Consider the following 26,703-nt stretch of genomic DNA (forward strand, 5'->3'; position numbering starts at 1 on the left):
CATACACACTTTATTGGACAGACAGACAGACATTCAAGGTGCATATGGTTACATGAAAATGCAGCTCATTCATCCAAAACATACAAACTGTGCATGAAAGCATACACAAAATGGAACACTTAAAACATGGTTAAATGGGTTTTATATGGAGTCAATGAGTGAGACAATCTACCTAACCTGAATCATCACAATTACTGTGTGGGTTTTAAGATTTTTTTTTACACAAAAATGTAAGAATATGAATTATAAACGCCAAATACATAGCAACCAGTCGATTTTTAGGGTTAAAAATGGATTTTTCATTTGGCTATGTTGAACTTTAGTAATATATTAATGTCCTCATTATAAACATTTATACAGGCCATGGCTTTAAAAATATTGACTTTCAAGCTACATGAGCAACTGTATCAATATCTCATGTTTACTGAGGCTACAGTAACACATGTCAACACATTTTTAACCTTTATACAATATAGCAATGATTCTATAAATGCTGAAGCCAAGTTGGAAGTAAAAAATTTGACCTCTGAGTCATTAATTCATTAAGTGGAGTATTTACAAATATTGAAAATTACTGCTTTGATTAAGCCAAAAATCAATTGAATAAATTTTTTTAAAAATTAAAAAAAAAATAAGCATCTCAAATTAAATTCTAATTTTAAACTGAGCAAGACCCAGCAAGTAACAGAGTTGACCTACATAATGCTTTCAAAGTCAGCAACATGAAATTCAATAGAGAGAGCTTTGTTGTTTCGACATTAATTGTATCCATGGCAATTTCAATCACAGTTCTAAACCAATCCAATTATACACAGCCAACACTGATCAGTGCATTTAGAAATAATACTTGGGTTAAAACTACTGTAGTAGTTACATATTAAATGAAGGGCTATACGATACCAATAAAGATTGCCAAACTGCCAGGCTAGAATTGACTACAAATAGCAGAGTGCAAAAAGCTGGCAAAGACCTTGATACAAAGAGAAGCACCAGGATGAGGTCAAAGTGAGGCAGAGAAAACGATGGTTAGACAACATTAAAGAATGGACAGGCCTGTAGTTGAAAGAGATTCTAGTGTAGGCAATAAACAGAGAGGAACAGAGAGAGAGGGTCAACTGATCATGTTTGATACCCCAACGGTACAACATACTAAGGGATAGGTGAAGGTCATGTTTCTTGACTGTTTCGATGGTCTCTCGTTCAAACCCAGCCCGCCATTCCCACAGGTCTAGTGAGAGGTTTGATTGAGTTATGATGTAATGATCTTCAACATCCAAAACATGTAAAAGCCAAATTTGGAGAGAAAACTTCCCAAGTTTATGAACATGTCGGGCAATAGGAGATGGGGTAAAAAAAGAACATAGAAAAATACTGCACTTCTATGTAGTGGCTGCTTGAGAATACAACAGGGAAGTAACTAATCATATACATTAAACAAAGGAAAAGTATTTAATGATGACAAAATCTACTACCAAATGAAAGAGAAAAATAGGATTGAATACAGTACTGAGTGTATAGTAATTTATCTGATAAGACAAATCAATTTTATGAAGGCATAAAGCAGTTTTTGATGAAAACAGAAAAAAACTGGTTATTTTATTTTTAAGAAATTCATAATGTCTAACTGTTTTCCTAATTTCACTTGTGAGGCCAATAAAGGTTAGTAGGTCCATTACAGATGCCTATTCTTGTTAAATGATAGAAATACTGAAGGGTATTTGACAACGATTTGTGCTTTAACATGTCACACAAGCAGTTGCAAAGGGAAAAGATTCTCTCTCCAGACAGAAAAAAGCCACAGGATCACCACATTATACAAGACATATTCATTCTCACACAATGCTCCACAGCACAAGGAACAAAGAAAATTTTCTAGAGAAACTTCAGACTGGTCTTCATTTATAAACCTTCTATATGATGGTGGTGGTAGTGTACTTTAGTGAATAACTAAACCAATGAAAGACTGTTGTGACTGAAAGACTACAAGAATGAAATAAATACATCAGCTCTCAAACGTTATACAAGATAGACAAGCTATAACATTAGAACAGTTTATTTTGTTTATTAATGAAGTGCCCATTAAGAAGAAATCAATTAGTATAAAATTATTTCAAGAAGAAATCAATTAGCATAAAATCACTAATTATAATTATATGCTGTTTTAAAATGTGTTCAACTTCTCCCATGTTCACCATCAATTCAAACTAGAAATGAGGTCAGGCCAACACCAACAATGAGATGCTTCTTGTTTTGAAAACTCTAAATGATTAATGAGTGCTGGTCTGACCAAAGTGAAACATGTCAACACATTACAGCTACATAAATACAGAATGGTTTTATTTGTGATTCTAATCATTTGGGGGGAAGTTGGCCCTAGGGAAAGGCAAAGACAACCAAGAAATAAACTTTTCTCTCTCCAAAACTTTCAACTTTGTAAATGAATGTAGTCTGTCAATAAGCAGTGCATGTGGATGTGTATCAAACTAAATATCAAGGACCACTTGAAACAAGATGATTGTTGAAGTTTAGCAGGCTTAGTAGCAAGGAACAAATATATTCTGTATTCATGTTAAACTTACTTTACATAAATCATTAACAGATCAGCCTTAAACTAAATGCAATTAAGTTCGAAAATTGGAGGGCTACACTGGCATTCATTCTTGATAGACCTGTACTCTGGAATTTGTCTGAATCTGAATGTTTAACCTTTTCTACAGTAATGAACAAGTTAAAAAGTGATATGGGCAGCAGCCAGTGAATAAGTGAAATGGGCAACATAAGCTCAGGGCAGAAGATAATGTCCATAATATATGTGTACAACAATTATTTAGTCAATGCAAAGCAATGAAAACTCATTCTAAGTGGTCCAATAAGTTTAATTTATTTACACAAGTTATTTGATCTATTGAATGAGCCATTCACTCAAAAACATTACAGTAAAAGAAAACACAGAGAAAGGAAAGGAGAGGAAGGGACAGCAGAGGTATCCATGAAACAAAAAGGTTTAGTTGACCTCGCTACAATCACAAAACAGGTTGACACAGACCCAGCCTTTTGGTACCCCCAACATATGTAAGCCTCATAAATGAATCAATTAATCCCATCTGTGCATGGACAATGAGCTTCAGACAAAGACCAACAATGATGCTAGAAATTAAACGGTCTATTTTTAATCTCGAATCTACACACTACCTGTCGCGGAAGTAAAAAAGCGTAGATTAAATCTAGAAACAAAGACTCTAATAATTAATATACTCCCACCCCTCCCCCTATAAGTTAATCATCCAACACATTCACAGCACCAGCCGGGGAAACTACGATTCGTAGGTTACGCCGATCGACAAAGGTGCTAATAAATCTAATTATTCGCACACCTGTGCAAAGAGACGCAGTCTACTTCAACCGGGCTACTGTCAGGCCATTGTGACGACTTCACACTGAGCTAGTCACGGTGCGCATGCATGTAATAATGTACAAATTAACTTTCCAATACAATAACTGTGATGTTTTGTCGCAAAGTGAACACAGCAAGGTGTGCTTCTAGCTCTAGTGTGAAGTACTCTCCAAACCAACTTTGTAGCTTTACAGAGGCCGAATACTTCCTAACTGTATGACAAATAAGAAGGGAATAGCAGTTAGGGGTCAGAGAACATCAAACTTTGGGAGAAGAAAGGGCCTCTACTAAGTGTAGCTTTGTCCCAGATGACAAAATCTTCCGTGGAACTCTTCCCATGTACACAATTGCGACTATGACACATAACTATCCAATGGATAGTTTTTGATGTTCAACCAATCGATGTTTAGTCCACTGTAGCCAAACACCTCGATTGTTGGAAGTTTGTGATTTTTAGCTTTGTTTCATCAAACTAAAACGGTGGAAATCAATACTTATGTTATTATTGTAATAAAATACTTGACTGACATCTTCAACACTTGGTACCATATTTTGAGCAGGTGCATTAGATCAAGGGAATAAACAGTCGACACTGTGTACATACATTACAAATAAAAATGTACCAATGAAGTAAGTTATACAAATGAGTAGTTGGCTTGTTGGCTACCTGACATTCATTTATTGGTGGGAACTCACATTTGTTGAATGGGTACCTGACATTCACTTGTTAGATACCTGGCATTCATTTGTCGGTGAATGATTACCGGACATTCACTTGTTGGATATCTGACATTCATTTGTTGATGGGTACATAACATGTATGTGTGATATTTAGAAAAGCATTAAGGTTTAACTTAGAATCAAGCAACATCAGTTTGGTTAGCATGAACAGATTTATATTACACAAATCTTCCACTACCAGCTAAACGATTTGTTTATTGCGCATATGTAGAGTAATAGACTAATTGATGTGGACGCTGACAGCGCTGTGGACAACGTAGTAACGGGGGGGGGGGGGCGAGAAGTGAAAGCCATTTACATAAAATGAAAGCAGCTCGCGCGAGTGTCTGAGCACCGCTGGCGAGACACACGGCACCACATATCAATGATCGTGTGATCGATACTTTAAATCAAACACTGTCTCGCGCGCACCCAGCGCTACGTCCGATACTCTCAATATGGGCTGTTAATCCTCCACTTGGCTTGGTTAAGAGAGGTCTGGGAGTTTAAATACCATGGAAGATCTCGCCCACGACTCTCCGATAAGTCACGCTAACACACAGGCGTCTATAGTGAAAGGTAGACAAAGTGTCAGAAAATTACATTAGCGTCTAGATTTATAAATCGTTAGAGGGTTGTATTTGGTCAGGGCTTCGTGATACGGATATTCTTACAAGCAGGTGGTATAAGAGTGAAATGGCATTGGCGTTCTCAGCAACGAATGCATACGATTATTTCGAGGAAAATCATCACTAAATGATTCAATTAAAAATCAGGCCTTAAGTTTATGTAAAACAATACATAAGGAAAAGTCTTTTTTTTGAGCAGCCAATAGTACATTATCGACTTTAGATTGACGCACATAGATTTCTGTGCTTAGTACAGTGCTTACGAGCTAGAGAGGAAGGGTACCCGACAGCTAGATAAAGGCTACCTCAATTCATCATTTGATAACCTGAACTTGGCCTAACATTTTCCCCCTCTTAATGGACCTCATTCACCAATCGTAAACAAACAACATTTAGCCACGTGGTGCTCTATCTCTTCTATATAATTTACGATATCATGTTTAATTCATGATGGTTGTCACGTGACAGTTTTTTTCCCGTTGTTTTATCAATAAGATCACGTTACTAAATGTTGTTTGTTTACGATTGGTGAATGAGGTCCATTCCAACCATGGATCTACGTGTCACCCAAAAACCAAAGCGAACGAAACTGTTTCTAAATGTTGATACGCAGAGCGACAATGAAAAGGGCACGTGACCACCCTCAAAGCAAATTGACTGCTATACACGTCCCCATTCTATAGTACTTTCTACCTGCTTTGTACCTCCTAGTCTTTACACCCACTATAAACTAGGAAGAACATATGCAAGGAGAGAGAAGAGGAGAGGGCATGGGAGGATAGTTTTACAGTGAGTTTACACCATTCTTCACTACTGTCTTGTATAAGGCAGCCGAGCGTATAAAAGCACTAGGCACATGAACTTGTAGTCACCAGTGCTACTGCGAGTGCTACAGTCAAGCGTATCTTTTTTTTTTTTTTTTTAATCAACAAGCATTGACTTAACAGTTCAATCGTGCTGCACGCAGGCACGAACAACTTTATAACAGAAACAAATTCTCTGAAAGACACAAAGATAAAGGCACATTCCTCGTCCCATATGCTAGGACAAATTTGTACAAATACTTCTTCTTCCCTAGTGCTATTAGAGCATGGAATGGGTTGCCTGAGCTAGCCAGGAAAACCAGTGACTTGGCAGAATTTAAGTCATTGGTTAATACGCATGACTAAATGCATGACGCGTAGGACGTAATCATCTTTTTTTGAAGTAACGTCTGTATTATATAAGATAAGATAACAATAATTGTGCGCTTAGATATGTGTGTGTGTGTGTGTGTGTTTTCCACGAAATCTACTAGCCTGAGAATTACATATACATGCGTGTGTCTGTGTGTTTACAAACATAGGGTCTCGGAACTCAATAGGTTCCATGGATTTATCAACATCACTAACGACCCAATCAACACTTGTCACTTTTATCTCAATTTAACTTTCGGATCAATTAAAACAATCGACAATACACTAGATGAATTTGTAAAGAACATGTTTCCCTATTAATACGTAGATTCAAATTACTTTTACACTCTTTCTCTTCTTTCTTTCTATATCCTATAGCGGAAAAAAAAAGGGAAAAGTTGATTTGCCTATGTAGGCCTACAGTTTTCCTCACATAAAATTATTTATTAGTTGTGTTAGTAATTTGTACTAATCACTTCTCGTTCAGTCAGCGTGGCGTCCATTTAATACGATTAACGAAACAGCGCCTTTATACTCCGCCTTCGCTACCAACTGTTAACCTTTTGACAAATTTACCGACGGTGAAACATGACGCCAGCGTGGTCTCACCTGAAGGCGGGCATCATTGTTCCCCGGCTTCCTCGTGCAGACCTGTTGGCAACTCTTCTAAAGAGGACAGCAATTAATGGGGCAACGATCTCGACTTCCCGCGTGTTGTCCAACATGATTATGTGCGCGACTCACCAGCGCCCGTGCGTACAGTTCTTGACTATGTGCAGTTTCACTATAATTGTTCTAGGATCGGTGGTAGAGCTTAATCATTTTAACCTGTCGATTGAGGAGGGGGGGGGCTCAACAGAGACCAATCGTCACAGAAGGCCTGAACACTGACCTGCAACATCGCAACCCGCACGTTGTCACGTCACAGGTCTGCACGACGTGGCAAAAAGCGATTAGTATCCACTGCCTACAGGTTGTGACGTCACAGGTCTGCACGACGTGGCAAAAAGCGATTAGTATCCACTGCCTACAGGTTGCGACGTCACAGGTCTGCACGACGTGGCAAAAAAGCGATTAGTATCCACTGCCTACAGGTTGCGACGTCACAGGTCTGCACGACGTGGCAAAAAGCGATTAGCATCCACTGCCTACAGGTTGCGACATCACAGGTCTGCACGACGTGGCAAAAAGCGATTAGCATCCACTGCCTACAGGTTGCGACGTCACAGGTCTGCACGACGTGGCAAAAAGCGATTAGTATCCACTGCCTACAGGTTGCGACGTCACAGGTCTGCACGACGTGGCAAAAAGCGATTAGTATCCACTGCCTACAGGTTGCGACGTCACAGGTCTGCACGACGTGGCAAAAAGCGATTAGTATCCACTGCCTACAGGTTGCGACGTCACAGGTCTGCACGACGTGGCAAAAAGCGATTAGTATCCACTGCCTACAGGTTGCGACGTCACAGGTCTGCACGACGTGGCAAAAAGCGATTAGTATCCACTGCCTACAGGTTGCGACGTCACAGGTCAGTGTTGAGGCCAACCATATCGAATGGTCTCGGCTTAACCCCGAAGCCTTCAGACAAGAAACTGTTACTGTTTACGAGTACTCTCAATACTGGATGGTGCTAACAAAAAAAAAAGTTGGTTACTTTTTCGCCACGGAAGGAGCTATGTCCTGACACGCGAGCTCACTTGCAGTCTTTCAGCCAAGACTTGACAAAGACACTACATATGCCGATTCTGAAAGAGGATCTCCACTACAGCAAGAGTTTGGCTCATGCATGGAAGCGAGGCTATCTCTGGACTTGCACAGATATACAACACTTAGTGTGTCGACGTGATTGGAGCACACGGCAACACACTTCAATTTTTTTTTTACCATCGCTTGGTCTCCCTTTAGCAGACTCTTAAGTGTTAAGTATCAAAGTCGGTACCGGTAGTAGTGGGGCATGGGGTGTGTGTGTGTGGGGGGGGGGGGGTCCTTGATTTCATTTCTCAGTAGTGGCGGGTTTCATATATACATTATGAGTATACCATGAATATCAAAGTAAAATCGATATTAAAGTTGGTCGTTGTGCTGGTCACACCATCGTCACAGCAACGTCCGTCCTACTTGCTGTTAACTGTAACCGGGCTAGGAACATCTGCCGTAAAAACAACAAAATGTGCTTTGTTTCACCAAGCCCAATCTGTCGAAATCAATACTATAGACACTAGTTCTTGTAATAATAAAATAAAGGACTCGGATCATTGCCCCCCCCACACACACATTTTGAACAGCTGCAACTGATTTAAACAGCCAACACTTTACTAAGCTTACAGACAGAGTAAACATAAAAACACCCAAGACTATTAGAGAAAGCCACCAACTAATAATGTGAAATTGACCTACGTTTTGTTTTATCAACCGCAAAGAACCAATTATTGGTTCGCGATTACTAGAGGATTTTTTTAAACTTAATAATTAGCCATACAGAAATTATAATGCAGCAGGGAAAACTGTAACAGATTCAGTTATGTCATCAATAAAAAAAATGAAATAAGTGGGATTCTAGTCTAAACCGAGACACAGCACCAGACTATATAATAGCTGTACCAAGTAGGTCTGAATAAAGTACCGGTACTGTGAAAGCTTCTCGTCTCTACTAAATCTAGATCGAAAACGTTTGATAGGACAGAGGACGAAACACTACCATGATGGTTATGCACTTGTCGACTAATCGTGAGGCCACCCATAAAGTACGTTTTGTACAATCAGAATCCGTCTATTCGGAACACTAAGGAACGCGATCCTTTTGTTCCTAATAACCGGCTGTTCCGATTTACCGAATTCGACTGTTTTAATAAGATTTGTTTCGGTATATTTTTTGTTTACAAAGCTTACATCCACCCACTCTGTCTGTCTGGTAAAAACCTAGTACACCTTACCATCGGATCAAAATTCTGTTTCCTACATAGTCCAAAAAGTCCGCCACGCCGTTCCACAAAGGGGGCCGTCATCAGAGACCCGTGGCTGGAGTGGCGGCCCTTACACGGAATAGTGGCGGTTACAGTATAGGAATATGAGACAAGCTCCCCGCAGTTAGCGCTGTTCCCGGCCACTTATAGCGAGTGGGCCAGGACCGGTTACGGCGCGCTGTGTACACGGCACGGCCCGGTTTTACCAGTCAGTCAACCAATATGGCCGCCTACCGTTGGGTGCCCTCAGACAGGACAGGGGTGAAGAACCCCATGTCCAGGCCTGGTGGTTGGATAAAAGCCTTTCTAACCATCAACGGGATAATGGCGCCTCCGGCGCCGATTCCCTACTGGACTTCATCGAAGGTTTCCTACATAGACCAAGTTCAATAGCTAGAATCGCCAAATTTGTTCAATCTATCTTCGTGATTTTAATCATTTGAGAAGATTTCCTAGACTTTTTCGTATATTTTGCAATTTCAGGAGATTTCCAGGAGCTCCTGAAAAATCAGAAGGCCGCGGGAACACTTAAAGTTATAATGGTTTAATTTAATAATTTACACCTAGAATTAGCGTGGGGCCTATGAAAGTGCGGAGCCCAATTCGGCAGCATGGGTTGCAGTGGCCTAAAGCAGGCCCTGCCCGGATCAAGCTGAAATTTTTCACAATTATTTCTTTTACCTAACAAAACAAGAATCGGTTTTAAAAGAAATAACCAATTAGTTAATTAACTATTGGTAATTAATTATACTGTTTGGTATCCCGAAATGAGCTGAATACTAGACCACAGACTTCGAGCATGAGCCGTCGTTTGAAAACACTTGGAAATAACTGAGTGGGACTGAGAGATAGGAGACTCAATCAACTCGTTACTTGTTAATGCACCAAGATTCCATGATGCTTTACACCATGACTAAACTCTTAAACAGATGATGCTGAGCTTCCTTCTTCAATTTAAAAAGCGTGGCCAAAATCACCATCCACTCAACATTTCAGTAAAACCTTCCTGACATCCGTCAAAACTTTATTTCTTCCAGACATCTGTTCAACTGAAGCAAATGAACAATTGAAGTTGTTTTTTTTTTCTTTAAAAGAAGACTGTTGAAGTTGCCCATTAAATAATGCAACTTTTGTATTGATTTATTTCAAACCTTTTCCCGGTTGCTGTATAGGAGAGATTTCTAGTGATATTTACTAACATTTCACTGAAGCACTTCAAAATATTGATATTTGATTCTGCGAAGCTGAAAGGTCTCAGAGATACCTTGAAATGGACAGCAGACACGCTAAAGAAATATTTGAGTACATAGATAAAGCATTGTCTTCGATACCTAAGATTAAGGATGAGTGGAGTATTTCGCAGACGCAGCTTTGACTTACATATTGTAAGTTGACACATTGACAACACATTGAGCCATGGTGGTCGTCATCTAGTTTAAAAGAGTGGTATTGGTCTGAGCAATTCAATTTCCACATGAAAACACTTAGCGATTGCTGAATGCCTTGCTCCTTGCAAATAATCCAAATGAATACATACATAAATCAACAAAGGGAATCTGATGACAAGTTACACAATTACGTTGAAATATTATCTCCTTAGAAATCGTGTTCACAAAAGAACTTAAAACTTACACGACATGAACGTTCGAAAGGAAGGCCCATCTGTGACCTAAATAGTTTGGACCAATAAATTAAATAACCAACAACTCCAGACAACAAGAATGTGTCTACCGAATGGGGTGAAATCTTGTGTGTCTTCTATGTCCGTGTTAACAGAGTTCTGTAGCCAATCGAACAGATTTAAAAACAACACAGATATTTTCAAAGGCTTACAATAGTTAATCATTTTCAATAGGGAAACATTACGTCCAATGCCTGATAAGTGAGCCTTAAAGTGTGCCATAAGCATAACTGCATATGTAGGTTTCGGGGATCATTCTTTAGACTACTCGTACAAGGAAATCTTCAAGAACAAAATCTTAAGTGGAGGGCCTATAAAAAGGAGCTTACAAAACTCTTTGATATTAAAGCATGTAGATCTCCTAGCCATGGGGGGCCTGGATTATACAACTCTGTAACAAATGTCAGCCCAGCAAAGAACAGTGGGTGAAGGCTTGGGGCCAAAGCACGTTAAGAGAGTGTGGCTAAATAGATCCAACACGCTCCAACAATAGAACACACTACCCGTCACAATAGTTGCTTTGGACGGCCTGGTCGCGTGGTATGCTATTGTCTCGATGGTTCGAACCCTCTTTCCATGTCGCCCTACAAGAGGTTTATGCTGGGTCTGAATATTTGAAATTCCTAAACTTGGCAAAAGACTTGCCTCGAGACACGAAAACATTGTTCTTGGTGGTAGCAGTTGAAAGGCAAGAATTCAAAGAAACACCATGGAACTAAACATTTCTTTGCTCATTTCCAAATACTCTAGAGTCTATAGAGATACATATCAAGAATCTTCAAATAAAACAACTAGAGTAGCATTACAGACAGACAGACAGACAGACAGAGAGAGAGAGAGAGAGAAAGAAAGAAAGGGAGAGAGAGTATGTGTGTATTAAAGTATTAATTAAGTTATATTACGTACATGTACAAAAAAAAAAAGTGGCCACAATCACTGACTAGGTAACTACCCTAAGAACCCCTAAGTAAAACGTCGCTCTATATCTTTCATTATGATTGATTGGACTCACTTTATGTAAGGTCCCTAAACGAATAACAACTATAATGGATTATCGCCTTAATAAAATATTTTTTTTTTTTTTACTATCGTAAAAAAACGCAAGCTTAAAATCTATGGCCATATAACAAGATCTTTGGGGCTCGCAAAGACCTTCCTTCAGGGTACAGTAGCAGGAAAAAAGAAGAGGCAGACAGAAAAAGCGATGGGAGGACAACATAAAAGAATGGACGGGCCTGCCATTGAAAGAGGCTCTAACTAAGGCAAAAGACAGAGGAATGGAGAAAGACGGTCGACGAGTCTTGCATGGGGCCCAAAGGTCCAATAGACTAAGGGATAAGCAAAGGTAAAAAAAATAATATTTAGTTTAACGTGTGTATGAACCCTCACACAATCTGCTAACGATTGGGAGGGTTTCGTTTTGGTTTATTCGAGGTCAAGTGTGTGTGAGCTCGACTTGAATCCAAAGAGCCACCTAGAAGTATAGGTAACCCAAAACTCACTGATCACCTTTGTTTTTGAAGAAGTCTCACAGCATTCGAAATAAAATTTAAAAAAAAATATTATCAAAAGCTAACAATCAACATGTGGTATAGGGAAAATACAATGGGAAAAATACTGTGTTTGCAAACCTCTTCCCTTACCCCAATGTATCTGTTAGAAAATTCCTTTTCATTAATAGACGTTAAAAGTTTCTTTAAAAAAAAAAGGAACCTCTGATCTATACACAGTAAGGCCCTCAACCCCCCTCTCCTGCATGAATTCCGCTTTCGTTACAAAACTCGGCAGAAATAAAGCATATGTGTGGTAATATTCGATCTCCTGTCTTAAATAATTAAGAACGCTCTGTGGCGAAAAGTGAGCACAAAATAATATAGCTCGGACAAATCACCTTATTGTTAGACCCCCCCCCCCTTTCCTCTCCCGTCACTTACTCTCAAAGCTTAGCTTTCGGTCGCGTTTCTTTCAACGTCGTCGGCGTGGGGGCCTAGCTCAGGTTAGCGCCAAATGTTGCAAGGCGATTGAAAGGACAGAAACCTACTAGTCGAAAACACTTCAGAATCGATATCTGGTTTCATCTGGTTCCTTTGTACTCAGTGTCAGTGTAACATGAGTGTTTTGAGACGAACAAAAAGTCTGGTAAATAATAGATACATTGATGACATAGAAAGACAACGAGAAACACTTGCAGAAGCCACACATTCTCCACACGCCATTATATCTAACTTTCATATGAACAGCTATAATCACATGACCTCCCATAGTAACCAAATAACGAGCAAAATAAAAAAAAATGGAAGAAGTCCAAACATACAACTATATCTCTCTATAATGTAGAGGTTGTTTCCTTTATTCGATATAAAAAAATAATTAATTACCAATATTTAATTGAATAAGTGTTTAATTTTTTTTTGTCATTGATTCATGTTTTGTTAGATACAATAAATAAGTGTTTGAAGTTTCAACTTGATACGAGAATGGGTGTGGGAGAAATAACGTGTACAATTATCTAAGGGGACAAAATCCTACATATGCATCGATATCTGTGAAGGATTAATTTCCATTGTTGGTATCAAAATTATTAATCACCAGTAATTAATTGACCAATTGGTTAATATTTTTTTTAATGATTCGTGTATTGTCTACGGCTACGCCAATGAATAAATGTGCAAAGTTTCTCCAGCTTGATCCGAGAGTGTGCGTGGGAGAAATAACGTGTACAAACATTTGACCAGACAGACTGAGTTGATATAAAGCTTTATAGAAAAACAAAACAACGGATTAACGCCTTTCTAAGATATAATTTAGTTCTAGTAGAGTATGAGTGTGTACAGCTAGGGTGTGAGTTTGAAAATAGTGAACTCTGGGAAGGGATTGAGCAGACGAACATGGTAGATGCATTCAATGAGCCGTCTGCTACCAGTTTCTTACATCCCATTATATTTGTTCACTGCTCAACTTGTGGCCAGTCTAAGATACTTTCAAACTCATCATCTAAACAGTACAAATACAAATAAACTTCATGGAATCCTTAGAGCTGCTGGTAAAATCATTGGCAAAAAACAAACAAAACCCATTTGGGTAGCTGTTTGAGACAAGCATTCATAAAAAAGCTAAAAAGATTCTGGAAATTAAAAAAATCAGCCTTTGAGTCAGGATTTTGTGAATTTACCATCACAAAAGAGATACAAGACACCGATAGCAAAGACAAACAGACACAAAGACTCTTTTGTTCCCCTGGCAATCAAATCATTAAATAGAAACTATCTGATATAAACTTTTCGCATGTAAATTATGAGTGCGTCTGGTGTGATTGTATATTTTGGTTTTCCATAATTGTAATGTTTTGTTAGGTGTAAAGCTTAAATTGTGAGACAAATTTCCTTATGGATAATAAAGATTATTAGTATTATTATTATTAGCAACGAGCAATTAAATAGCGCAAAGTAGACACTGATAATCAAATTGATGAAAAGCATGGGAATTATTTGACACTTTCAGTCCGCCTGAAGTATAAGAGTCCTCCAAATGGGTGCCAACAGAAGGCACTATCGTCTAACGGACAATGTACACAAATAACAACAGACTTGAAAAGAAGAGCACTACATGCTTATGTAATGGTAGCGATACACTAAAAACGCTTTCAGAAATGGCCTCTCGCTTGTTTCAAAAACTTTCTCTGGTCGGGGACGTACGCTGACAAACACTTTATGAAAACACGTTGGATAGATAGCGGATAAACTGTAAACTAGTTGGGGGAGGGGGGGGTTGAACCGAGACCAATCGTCATAGAATGCCTGAACGATAACCAGCAACGTCGCAACCTGTGGGCAGTGGTGACCAATAGCACGTTGCCACGTCACAGATCTGTACGTCAGTGTTGAGGCCTACTATAACCAAAGATCTCGGGTGAACAGTTTCACAGACTAAAAATTGTTTATATCTGGTTTGCAAAACGCATTCGATAATAGGGAAAAGAAGACATTTCTAATAGGATAAAACTAAACAAACACAAACAAAAACACACACACACACAAAACAATTGCTTCAAGTGCACACAGATAATCCTGTCAATGTTACTTTCAGTATGGAACAAACAGTCCATTACTGGCGTTTAATTACTGTAGTCGCGGAGAACTTACCAAATAAAGTAAAGCTATAGATCTGTATAATCTAGCCATGAACATTTTGTTTTCTTACAAGCACGTTTGTCTGAACATCACACACACACACACACACCGCTCTGTGTGACAACATTTCGAGCTAGTCACATGAAAATAAATATAAGTCTATTTGCAAGATCAAATTTGATCAAGTAACTTTTGTCAATTTGAAATGTTTTGAAATCGATTTTCGGGGTCACATGTCAACATTTAACTGATGGTGTTTTCGTGTTTGTCTGTTTCTTCGATCCATGGCTTTTGATAGTTTAGGCCATACTGTGTGTGTGTGTATATATATATTATATATATATATATATATATAACATTATACATATTATTTTATACATATTATTATATACATATATAGATAGAGATAGAAATAATAAAATAAAATAATCTTGATGTTATAATTATTTTCTTGTACTTTGAACGTGCTTTTGTGTGAAGTGTATTAGATCTGTATCATCCTGCTTAGTTTTCCAAACATACAATCCTACGCATAGTCGCTCAATTTAAAGCAGGAAGAAAATATCGCAATGCGGTCAATGCATCCATTGTAATATTGGAAGCTAACACATTGAGCCCTCGTGTCACACTGACATAACAACATTGTTGTAGAGATGACATAGTCATCCCGTCCCCCCACCACCCCAGAAAACCCAAGCAAGAGTGACGACCACTTAAGTAGGGACTTCTTTTCCACCCGATAGTTGCAGGGAAAGACACGGCTAGGATCACTCTCCGTCTCGCTAGCTACAGAGAAAGAAAAAATGCCTCTTGAAGGTCGAGCCCCATTATATACTCACTCTTTAAACTGTTAACAACGACAATAAGGTGAATAAAAAGGCAGATGTCACAGTATAGAGCTAGCCTTTCGATAAAACCTTTGATCACAGAGATGATGCTTAGATTTGAATGAGAGAAAGAAGTTCGTGAAACCAAGCCCCCCCCCCCCCACCCCACCCCCGGACAAAAGACGTATGCATTAACGTATCAGTCGAAATTATGTTTTTTTTCTTTCGTCTTTCTACTGACGATTATTTTCCAATCGGAAGTAATTTGAAAGATATTAGCATCCATAAGAGACCTCGCCCCCGCTGAGTCCAAAACACTTGAAAAAGTCGATCCCCAATCCATTCGAATTATACTGCTATAACCTCTTGTTGCGAGACTCAATGTGGTAATTGACTAGCAGTACTCTCTTAAAAGCTCGTTAACTCAGCCTTTAGCGTCCAACTTTCACAACCCTACTAGAGAACGGAAACCATTACATCATGAATAAGCAGATTTCACAGTTCCCTAATTCTCCCTAGTCTCAACAAAAATAAGTTGATAATCTTCATCTCTTGTTAAATTAGAAGGTAATTGCTTTCACGTGTCGACTACTTGTCCATTGTCAGGCATCAAGTTTTATGAGGCAACATTCGGTATAAAAATTAAACTGTTACCAAGGGAGAAAAAAAAAAAGGGGGGGGGGCGCCTGTAGGAAATAGTGTCACTATGAGATAAGAGTATTGAGCACGCCTGGGAGTTCAGTTTAATGCTTATTTGTCCATAAAACTTATGCGCCCAATTATTCTCTCAGATAAATTTCTAGTGAGAGTTAACAAGTGCAGCCTCAACACTCTGGCAGGAGGACATCCCTAAATAGTCTCGAAAAACATCCACAATTGTTTGCAGTCGCTGTATTTTTATTTTTTATTCTAACAGAGAAGCTCCAGCCGCAAACTCTTTCCAATATTTTATCAATAAACCACATAGACCGAAAGGAGAATGTGAAGTTATTTTACAATGCCGTTGATTCATATAGTTTCTTGATGTTATCAAAACAATCTTGTTGCTGGGCCATTAGAAAAGTTGCTGTTATATATTTGTCTTTGTTTCAATGATAGACTTTTTATTTACACAGTAATTGACGCTCTTAAAATGTAAAGTACACAAATGTTCTAGCTAGGATCACATCTAAGTTTGGAATAACAACTAGACGTGTTTACTGTTACTTCAAGATAACAAATGGAAGGCTTTGAGATAAGAATTTCCCTAATTAAAATGTAAAATTTGCTTTAAAAAAAGTGTTACTTAAAAAAAATTAAATAATGAAAACATAATGTCTCCCAAAAATTATATAAAAGAAATGAAATCATAATACTATTTACCACACATTTTCTCCAGAACTTTAGAAGGTAAACAAAAAAATAATCAACTTTTTGAATGGGTTGATTAGTTGCATCATTCAACCCTGAGATGGTTTTAATCATTTTGCATAGTGACGAAATCGAGGTCATGGGCAAACGATAAACAGCCCCCAAGCCTATATACGCACTTGTGCACACACACACACACATTAATGACTCTAATCACTTACGTTAGCGTAGAGGCAGGTTTTATCTGTGGAAAAAAAAAAAGTTGCATTACAAGTTATACAAGTTTGGTGTCTACATTTAACTAACAATATCAAATACATATTTTTTTTTTAAACCAATAAACGACCCACTTCTGGCTTCACGTTAACCATTTAAAGGGCAATTAAATCAAGAAGTAAAATAATAAAGGCTTGACTTCTGGTTCGATGGAAGTGTGCACTAGTTGGCATGGCTGGGCAGACCCAGATGTGACCTATGTATATTACTACACTCAACACAGACAAAGCCATTATCTGATGGGGAACGATTTCATCATCACCATCTGTCCCTTGACTTTCGTCATAGGGGTGCTGTGACAGTTCGCGTAACCGAATCCCTCCACTTCGACAATTGTTCTGAGCAGGATGGGGAACGATTTAAGAGAAACATATTTGAAATAAAATTGGTATATAGAAAGATACAAGACAGTGGAAATAGAAAACAAAAACTGTCGAATGTTCAAACTATGACTTTTTGAAAAAAAAAAAAAAAAAAGGTTTCTTAACGAAATAAGCGCATGCACCGTTTTTACAATTGTGTGATTTGCATTTATAGCTGAAGTGTAATAAAACGTGTTCGAAGCTGGCGCAATACAGACTCTGGCCGTTACAATGCACGTCATGTGACATTTACTTCTAAACACTCAGCTGTAATGACATAAACACACAACTTCTGAACACGAATAGTTCGATACTACCGCGAACTGTCTTGAAATTCACGTGTTGAACCAAAGTCCTACCCATGGTCCTACATAATGCATACTTCGTTAGGTGCAAGCTTTCAGAAGACCATAGGTAGTTGTTTACAGAATCAATCAATCAAGACGTCCACTACATTTGGCAATTCAAATAAGAAAACAATTGCTGTCGGGGATGTCAGTCAGTCAAGAGACACAAGTTTCAAGAATAAAGCTATGCAAACAAAAAACTCGGTCTAAACAAAGGCGAATAAACCCATTAAGAGTTTCTGGAGAACAACTAGATCTACCTTGTCACCTTAAGTCACTTTGAGGCTGACAAACACAAATTTAAAAATTCTCGAAACCAAGTTTTTTTTTTGTTTTTTGTTTTGTCAATGTGGGTTATTAGTTTGAACATGTTTTGTCAATGTGGGTTATTAGTTTGAACATGTTTTGTCAATGTGGGTTATTAGTTTGAACATGTTTTGTCAATGTGGGTTATTAGTTTGAACATGTTTTGTCAATGTGGGCTATTAGTTTGAACATGTTTTGTCAATGTGGGTTATTAGTTTGAACATGTTTTGTCAATGTGGGTTATTAGTTTGAACATGTTTTGTCAATGTGGGTTATTAGTTTGAACATGTTTTGTCAATGTGGGTTATTAGTTTGAACATGTTTTGTCAATGTGGGTTATTAGTTTGAACATGTTTTGTCCATGTGGGCTATTAGTTTGAACATGTTTTGTCAATGTGGGTCATTAGTTTGAACATGTTTTGTCAATGTGGGCTATTAGTTTGAACATGTTTTGTCCATGTGGGCTATTAGTTTGAACATGTTTTGTCAATGTGGGTTATTAGTTTGAACATGTTTTGTCCATGTGGGTTATTAGTTTGAACATGTTTTGTCCATGTGGGCTATTAGTTTGAACATGTTTTGTCCATGTGGGCTATTAGTTTGAACATGTTTTGTCCATGTGGGCTATTAGTTCGAACATGTTTTGTCAATGTGGGCTATTAGTTTGAACATGTTTTGTCCATGTGGGCTATTAGTTTGAACATGTTTTGTCCATTAGTTTGAACATGTTTTGTCCATGTGGGCTATTAGTTTTAATAGTAATTAACGCAACGCTTTAACGGATACAGACAACCTAACGGAAGACGCCAGACGACACAGTCTGACGGAAGACAACACCGACAGTCTGGCAGAAGACGCCAGATAACAAAGACAGTCCGACAGAAGACGTCAGACGACACAGACTGTCCTTCAGCAGACGCCAGATGACAAAGACAGCCAGACAGAAGACACAACTTCATACATCATGCATACTACTTTCTAAAAGCGTACTGACAACCCAAACAGTATGTCTTGAAATGAAGCCAATGGAGACCTGCATATCGCGATTAAAATATACTAAGACGTCTATCGTTATTACAGAGAGATGTGTTCAACACCTTAGACAACAGTTAATCCTTCCAATGTATTTCAATATTCCACTTTAGCAGGCCCTCTCTTGTTTTACATTTAGCCTCTCTTTGCCCCCCCCCCCTTCTCAGGACTATGACGGCCTACGTTTAGTAAAAGCTACTACTTTAAATTCGGAATTTTACCGCTACGGGACCACTCTCAGCAAAATACGCAAAGACACTCATGATTTCAATGTAGAAATCCATACATTGACATGGTATAGCCACTTTGGCGTGATAGAAGCAGAACCTCCTCTGGCTTGTTGGTTCGCTAAAAAGCCCACGTGGGGAAAATATATTCTACTGCTCCACAACACAATTTGTTTCTCAGCACTGTACACGCCCATTAACAAAGGCACAGAAGTGATTGCCAGTGCATATGAATAGATCGTCCCAGGCAAAAGTCTGTGCGTGCTAAATAAAGAGAGGGGGGGGGGAGGGGTCAATTGAATGTGAGCTGTCACTAAAGATTCCCTCAGTTTAAAAAAAAAGGTGTTAAGGATATAGATCTAAAACTTTTGGCATGTTTCGTTGTTGTAATAGCGAGAAGAGACCGACATTTCAAGTGATTAGTTCTCTTCACTCGTTCTAGACGTCTAACAATAAAATGCATTTTTTAAAAGTCTAACAATGTGACCCTCAATGCATTTTTTTTAAAGTCTAACATTGTGACCCTCAATGCACTTAGTGTGATAATAATAAGGCTTGTCTTCGAGACCGAAGACTAATGAGGAATGCAGTCATTCCCGTGGCTACGCAGTCCCAACTGTGACCTACATATTTTGCCACATCCAGGGCAAGCACAACCATTAGTGTGATAAAGACTTGTCTACATATATTGTCTCTATATGCATCAGACACAAAGTGTGTACAAGTAAGACGCCCTATGTTCAGTCACACAGTGCGTGCATGTTTCCACTTGCCATACGTTATTTATTCACTATGTGTAGGCCAAAGAAAGCATTAACCAAAACATGCCAAGTGTCATTACCACAACAACATCAACGTGTGTACACTCTCAAAGTTGTCAGTTTGTTGACAAAATCAACATATACAATGACCACGAGAGATCAACGTTAAACAACAACAAAAAAAAATTTGTTCCCAGGTCGATCTTTCCAAACAAACACATCAGATAGATCTGCTTTGGTTATATAAAAATTATTCTAGACTGTATCATAGACGGGTCTGTTATGGATGGTCTAGAATTTGGTAGTGGTGGTTTGCACTCTACAAATGTCTACATTTCAACCACCAGTAACGATTTTTTTTTTTGTATTCGTAACAGACATAATGCTAGACCCAAACACGCAATCGACATTTTAATGCAGTTAACAAAAAAAAAAAAAAAAACGGATAACTGAGAAGGGGCGAGGGACATTACAGAGAGTTGCAATGCATTATCTCATAGACACCACCGTGTAGACACCAGAGGCCAGGTATACATAACTGCATTCAGATGAACCCCCTTCCCTCTAAAGCTCTTCACTTCAATCAAGCCAGTTCACTTGAGTGCTAAAACTTTAAATGCACACTTCTGTTATGTACGGTATGCAGGACAAAGGCGTAATAGATATTGAAGATCCCATTTCATTAATTTGAATTGCTTCTTTCCATAGGGCCGGCCTTAGGGCCTCCAATTGTAGAGGGCATCGCACAGGACTAAAAAAAAATAATTGCGAAGCGTGGATGACATCTCAAAAATAGCAGAGAGCTATGACTCTATGTTTATTGGTCTAACTCTGTCTCTACTAAGGAAATTGCAACTTATGAATTTCAGTTATTTGCAGATTTTTGGTATAGACGGGAAAGTTAATAAATTGCGTAATTCTATTTTTTCGCTGTTTCTTTTTATTCATTTTTTAAATTTCATTTTGGGGCCACCAAATTCACTAGGGCCAGGGCCTCCAATTATCCACCTAGTCTCACTTCTGGGCACAGGAGTTACTTCATAAAGCAGTTATTCTTATAACCATTTATTATTTGATTGAAAAGGTTACCTCAGAGTAAGAAGAAAATAGACAAGTGACGATCTCTGTATAGCTTTGACTTTTCCATTTTAATGAAAGAAAGTCGATCTAGAATAGATCTGGAAGTCAACTTAGAATAGATCTGGAAGTCGACAAGAATGGATCTGGAAGTCAACCTAGAATAGATCTGGTAGTCAAACTAGAATAGATCTGGAAGTCAACTTAGAATAGATCTGGAAGTCGACCTAGAATAGATCTGGTAGTCAAACTAGAATAGATCTGGAAGTCAACTTAGAATGGATCTGGAAGTCAACCTAGAATGGATCTGGAAGTCAACCTAGAATAGATCTGGAAGTCAACCTAGAATAGATCTGGTAGTCAAACTAGAATAGATCTGGAAGTCAACTTAGAATAGATCTGGAAGTCGACCTAGAACGGATCTGGAAGTCAACCTAGAATGGATCTGGTAGTCAAACTAGAATAGATCTGGAAGTCGACCTAGAATGGATCTGGAAGTCAACCTAGAATAGATCTGGTAGTCAAACTAGAATAGATCTGGAAGTCGACCTAGAATAGATCTGGTAGTCAAACTAGAATAGATCTGGAAGTCGACCTAGAATGGATCTGGAAGTCAACCTAGAATGGATCTGGTAGTCAAACTAGAATAGATCTGGAAGTCGACCTAGAAAAGATCTGGTAGTCAAACTAGAATAGATCTGGAAGTCGACCTAGAATAGATCTGGTAGTCAAACTAGAATAGATCTGGAAGTCGACCTAGAATGGATCTGGAAGTCAACCTAGAATGGATCTGGTAGTCAAACTAGAATAGATCTGGAAGTCGACCTAGAAAAGATCTGGTAGTCAAACTAGAATAGATCTGGAAGTCGACCTAGAATGGATCTGGTAGTCAAACTAGAATAGATCTGGAAGTCGACCTAGAATGGATCTGGAAGTCGACCTAGAATGGATTTGGAAGTCGACCTAGAATAGATCTGGAAGTCGAACTAGAATAGATCTGGAAGTCAACCTAGAATAGATCTGGAAGTCAACCTAGAATGGATCTGGAAGTCGACCTAGAATGGATTTGGAAGTCGACCTAGAATAGATCTGGAAGTCGAACTAGAATAGATCTGGAAGTCAACCTAGAATAGATCTGGAAGTCAACCTAGAATAGATCTGGTAGTCAAACTAGAATAGATCTGGAAGTCGACCTAGAATGGATCTGGAAGTCGACCTAGAATGGATCTGGTAGTCAAACTAGAATAGATCTGGAAGTCGACCTAGAATAAATCTGGAAGTCGACCTAGAATGGATCTGGTAGTCAAACTAGAATAGATCTGGAAGTCGACCTAGAATAAATCTGGAAGTCGACCTAGAATAGATCTCGGTTCATATAGTTTTCTTTGTTTTACAACTTTCAGACGTCACTTCAAAAATGAAAAGCATTACGTCCAATCCCAGACCGCATGCCGGACGACAGCCGGGGGTTCAAACTTGAGACTATGAGAGACGACAGCCACAAGCGGATAGCACACGACCAGGCAACTACCCATGGTTATTTTACAATCAACTACTTCCTTTAAAAACATGCATTAAGTCAAGGTAATAAATCTGAGATAAATTACCATAACCATAAGCTAGAGTTTAGTTCCTTGTTTGAAAGAGCCATAAAGGATATGACCATTGGACTACTTGAGAATCCCTTTAGACAAATTTCTGCAAAGTCAGCTTTAATTACTGACTAGCTGTTGGTCAATGGGTTTAGAATGACTTTGCCACGACGCAACACTTTCTAGCAGTGAATCATCGGAATGGTTTAAATGTCATCTAGTCTTTGTACTAGCTAAAACAAGAACACTGAGGACTAAAACAACAACTTGTTTCAAATCTATACTACTACATTTGGCAACTATCAAAATAAGAAAATAATACAAAGAAAATCTTTAGATACTATTTATCTCTGGAATAAATTCTGACGTCTACAGCCTTTGAACATTAAGAGTTTAGGCATTAAGTAATAGTTCAACTTGAAGTACTACTAAAAAAAAAGTACTACTTTTTTTTTTTTTTAAAAAGGAGTTTCTTTTGCTTTTCAACTTAAGTGGAAAATGCGGGATTTACATTTTAAAAAATAATATTTTCAGTCACAGTGCGTGTATGTTTCCACTTGGCATATGTTATTCACTATGTGTAGGCCTAATTGTGTATTGTAGGATAACCACTCTGAGCTGGGGATCAATTAGCTTCTTAACATTTCTCAAAATTTCAAGAGAGGAAAATAAAAAAAAAAAAAAAAAAGAAACTAATCAATAAGGATAGACTGTAAAATGTATTCAGTCAAGCAGGACAGTTATGAAGCTATGAAGCCCAGTGACGCAATAACGTTCGATTTCTTTTAAGTCGAAGTGTTATAGAGCTTTATATATGTGGGGGTTCTCTCAAACACAGTGTGCTAGCAAGTGAGATGACTTTGTAAAAAAGATGTTTGTATAAAAGATCAGATGCAATGTTTTCTTTAACAAACATTTTTTTAAACAATATCTCTGCTCAAGCCACACTTTTGGAGTGGGCGAAACCTTCTGTGTAAGCAAAGGGGTGAGTGGACGCGAATCTCGAAAAACGGCTCTGACGACTTTCCTAGAAATTTGACAGTGGATGTATATCTTTGGGAAAACGATTACTAGCTCGTTGGCCGCACTGTGAAAACTCTAGTTTGACCGTTATATTGTTTCAAACTATAAAAAGAAAATAATGTAAATTTGGTTTAGTCCCTATTCACTCAAGGATTTAATAACAGGAACATTTTTTTGCGCACCGTCTTCTAAGTCTAGATCTTGAGGCCTAACACTAGAATATTATCAAATCTAGTAGATTTATACATTCACTTAACCGGGATTTCTTCTCAGGAGGTAGGGAATGGGGAGGGGGTTAAGAACATTTTGTCCATTTTTTTAAAATCTCATATTCATTATTTATTAGAAGCAAAATAATCGCTCTGTAAAAATTGTAGCCTTTTTTTTTAAAATAATTTCTTATTTTTTTTTATTTTTCTTGTTGTAAGCTCAAGGCCTATTTGAACAAGCTCAGCTATTGGTCTTGAGACCCCCCCCCCCCCCAAAAAAAAAAAATCTACTTAAATCGTCACCCCAACAGCAACGTATGCATGCAAGACATTGAAGTCATCTGCTAAAACCGAGTGAATGCTTAAAGTGCTCAGATGAAATGGCTAAGACGGATTTTTAGAAGTCACTTGCAGAGATCAGGTCACAAATAAAGATATACTATGCCGAACGGGCTATCGACCAATTAATGAGGCTGTGACTGAGTGCTTCGTGAGGTTCTCCAAGGGAAGGAATCAAGGGTAGCAATAACGAGGAAAAAGCAAACAGCAAACTTGGCGTCGCACCTTGATTGAGAACCTCAGTGGTCAAGTTTGTTAAAAAAGAAAGCCTTCTTTTGAGTGTTGCATACAGCTGTCACGCTGCATATTAACCTGTGCCAATAAATCGACTTTCGTGACACATTTCAAACTTTATAAACTTAAATTATTATATTTACTTTTTGTTTTGTTTTAGTTTGATGAACGGTGACTTACTGAGGCACACCAATTTATCGGTGTTAGTATCAATAATAAACTGCAGTTTATTTGCACGAATTGCTGTTTTAGATCGTTTTAAATATATCCAGATTGTAGATGGTTTCGATTACAGTAGGGCATGTAAGGTGTCTTAGAGAGAGGCGATAATCATTCTATCATAAAAGTAACAGGGGAAACTAGTGTTCAAAGTCGTGAACTTTCTGTAAAAAATACTGAATAAGTGTAATCCTTCAAGTCAAATTATTTTTTGTAAACAACACACCTTTTAGGTTTAATCCCCCCCCCTCCTTTTGTTATATCTCTTATTGCTTCACGTATGATTTACTAAGAAGCAAACAGTTATGAAAATATTTGCATCAAAGAGAGTGGATTGATATCAACTATATTAAAAAACATATTTTCACAAACTTTCAAAATTATATAATTTTACTTTATAAAATGGCAGATAAATCAACCGGGTTTGACGAGAAAGGTTTCTTTAAAAAAAAAAAAACTTGATTGTAGACACTCCAATAATAGTCTTAAAGAGACAAGACATGCGGTCCAGGCCAGAGATGACCATAAAACCCTTCAAGTATTTCATTACCCACACCTGCTTCCACTGATCTTAACAAGCGTCAACTATTGGAAATACATTTCTATGCTGTTCTTTAATACCTCTAGTAAATAGACCTTTAAACACCTAAGACTTGTGACTTTGTCATATACATTTCTATGCTGTTCTTTAATACCTCTAGTAAATAGACCTTTAAACACCTAAGACTTGTGACTTTGTCATATAGGTAAAGGCATATTATATTCGAGAAAGCAGGGCCGGCCTTAGATAATTAGAGGCGAAGTGAGTTTGGTGACCCCTTATGAAATAAGAAAAATAAACAATAAATAGCGAAAAAAAATCGAATTATGCAGCTAATTTAAAACCTAGTGTATTCCAAAAACATTGGGCACAAATCGCGCTTCTATTTCTTCTCTTAATGGACAAATATCAAAATTTTCAAAAATAATTGTCATTAGTCCTATGAGAGACCCTCACCATTCTGGAGGCCCAAGCCAGCTGCCTTGTTTGCCTATGCCTAAGGTCGGTCCTGTTGAGAAATCATCATTGTCTCATTGCTAAGGTGTAAGTGTGAAATGTTGAGCCAAGAAATGTTAACAAAATTACAGTGTAATTATTATAAACAGATGATTGTTTCAACAGTCCTTTAACAGCTCAAAGGATTACACTTTTGCTTTACTGTTATCCTAAATAATCATAATGTCAGAAGCTGAATATAATCATGTATATATTCTTTTACTATTGGTATTTTTTTTGTTCTATATAACCTGAACTACATTGAGCTGTCCTGTGTCTCCTAGCACACTGAAACACTAGACATTTAAAGGCACAGTCATGGTCCAGTGACTATAATATATGCTGTACAAGGTCTTTCTGTTTAATTTAAAGTTGACATGAACATTGATACCATCTTCGATGTACATTCCCAACGAATCATATTTTAATGTCAGCCCTATCAACTATAGACTGCCTCCTCCACCTACATTTTGTTTTCTCTCCTGCATTGTGTAATGTAATTATGTGGCTTCAAATGAAGAAAGAAGTTTTACAAACAGAAACATTTCAACTACTTGTATTTGAGATATATGTGCCAGCCTGTTCTGTACTAGATACATTCAGCATTTTTATATAATTTATGCATTGATTCAAAACCCATATTATAGTCCTGAATATGGTTCGCTAAGGGTATAGTTAAGTAGTAAAGCAAATAGTAGTAGTAAAGTATGTGAATCCCGGTGAACAAATATTTTGAACCTTTTTTTTTCTTCCAGACAATAAACTGATAAATACCTTTTATATCAGTCGGTAA

At 38.0% G+C, this 26,703-nt stretch overlaps 1 protein-coding gene across 3 annotated transcripts in view; it reads right to left on the reverse strand.

Moving 5' to 3' along the window:
* LOC106063146 (transmembrane protein 131-like) overlaps positions 1 to 26,703 on the reverse strand; it is a 63,299-nt gene that overhangs the window by 34,085 nt on the left and 2,511 nt on the right. For all 3 annotated transcript variants that reach the window (XM_056039095.1, XM_056039093.1, XM_056039094.1), the window contains exon 3: positions 17,092 to 17,114. In XM_056039095.1, the coding sequence (XP_055895070.1) occupies positions 17,092 to 17,114 (23 nt within the window). The remainder of the gene's footprint in view (positions 1 to 17,091; positions 17,115 to 26,703) is intronic.

This window comes from Biomphalaria glabrata, chromosome 8 (assembly GCF_947242115.1).
Source record: "Biomphalaria glabrata chromosome 8, xgBioGlab47.1, whole genome shotgun sequence".
Classification (NCBI taxonomy): domain Eukaryota; kingdom Metazoa; phylum Mollusca; class Gastropoda; family Planorbidae; genus Biomphalaria; species Biomphalaria glabrata.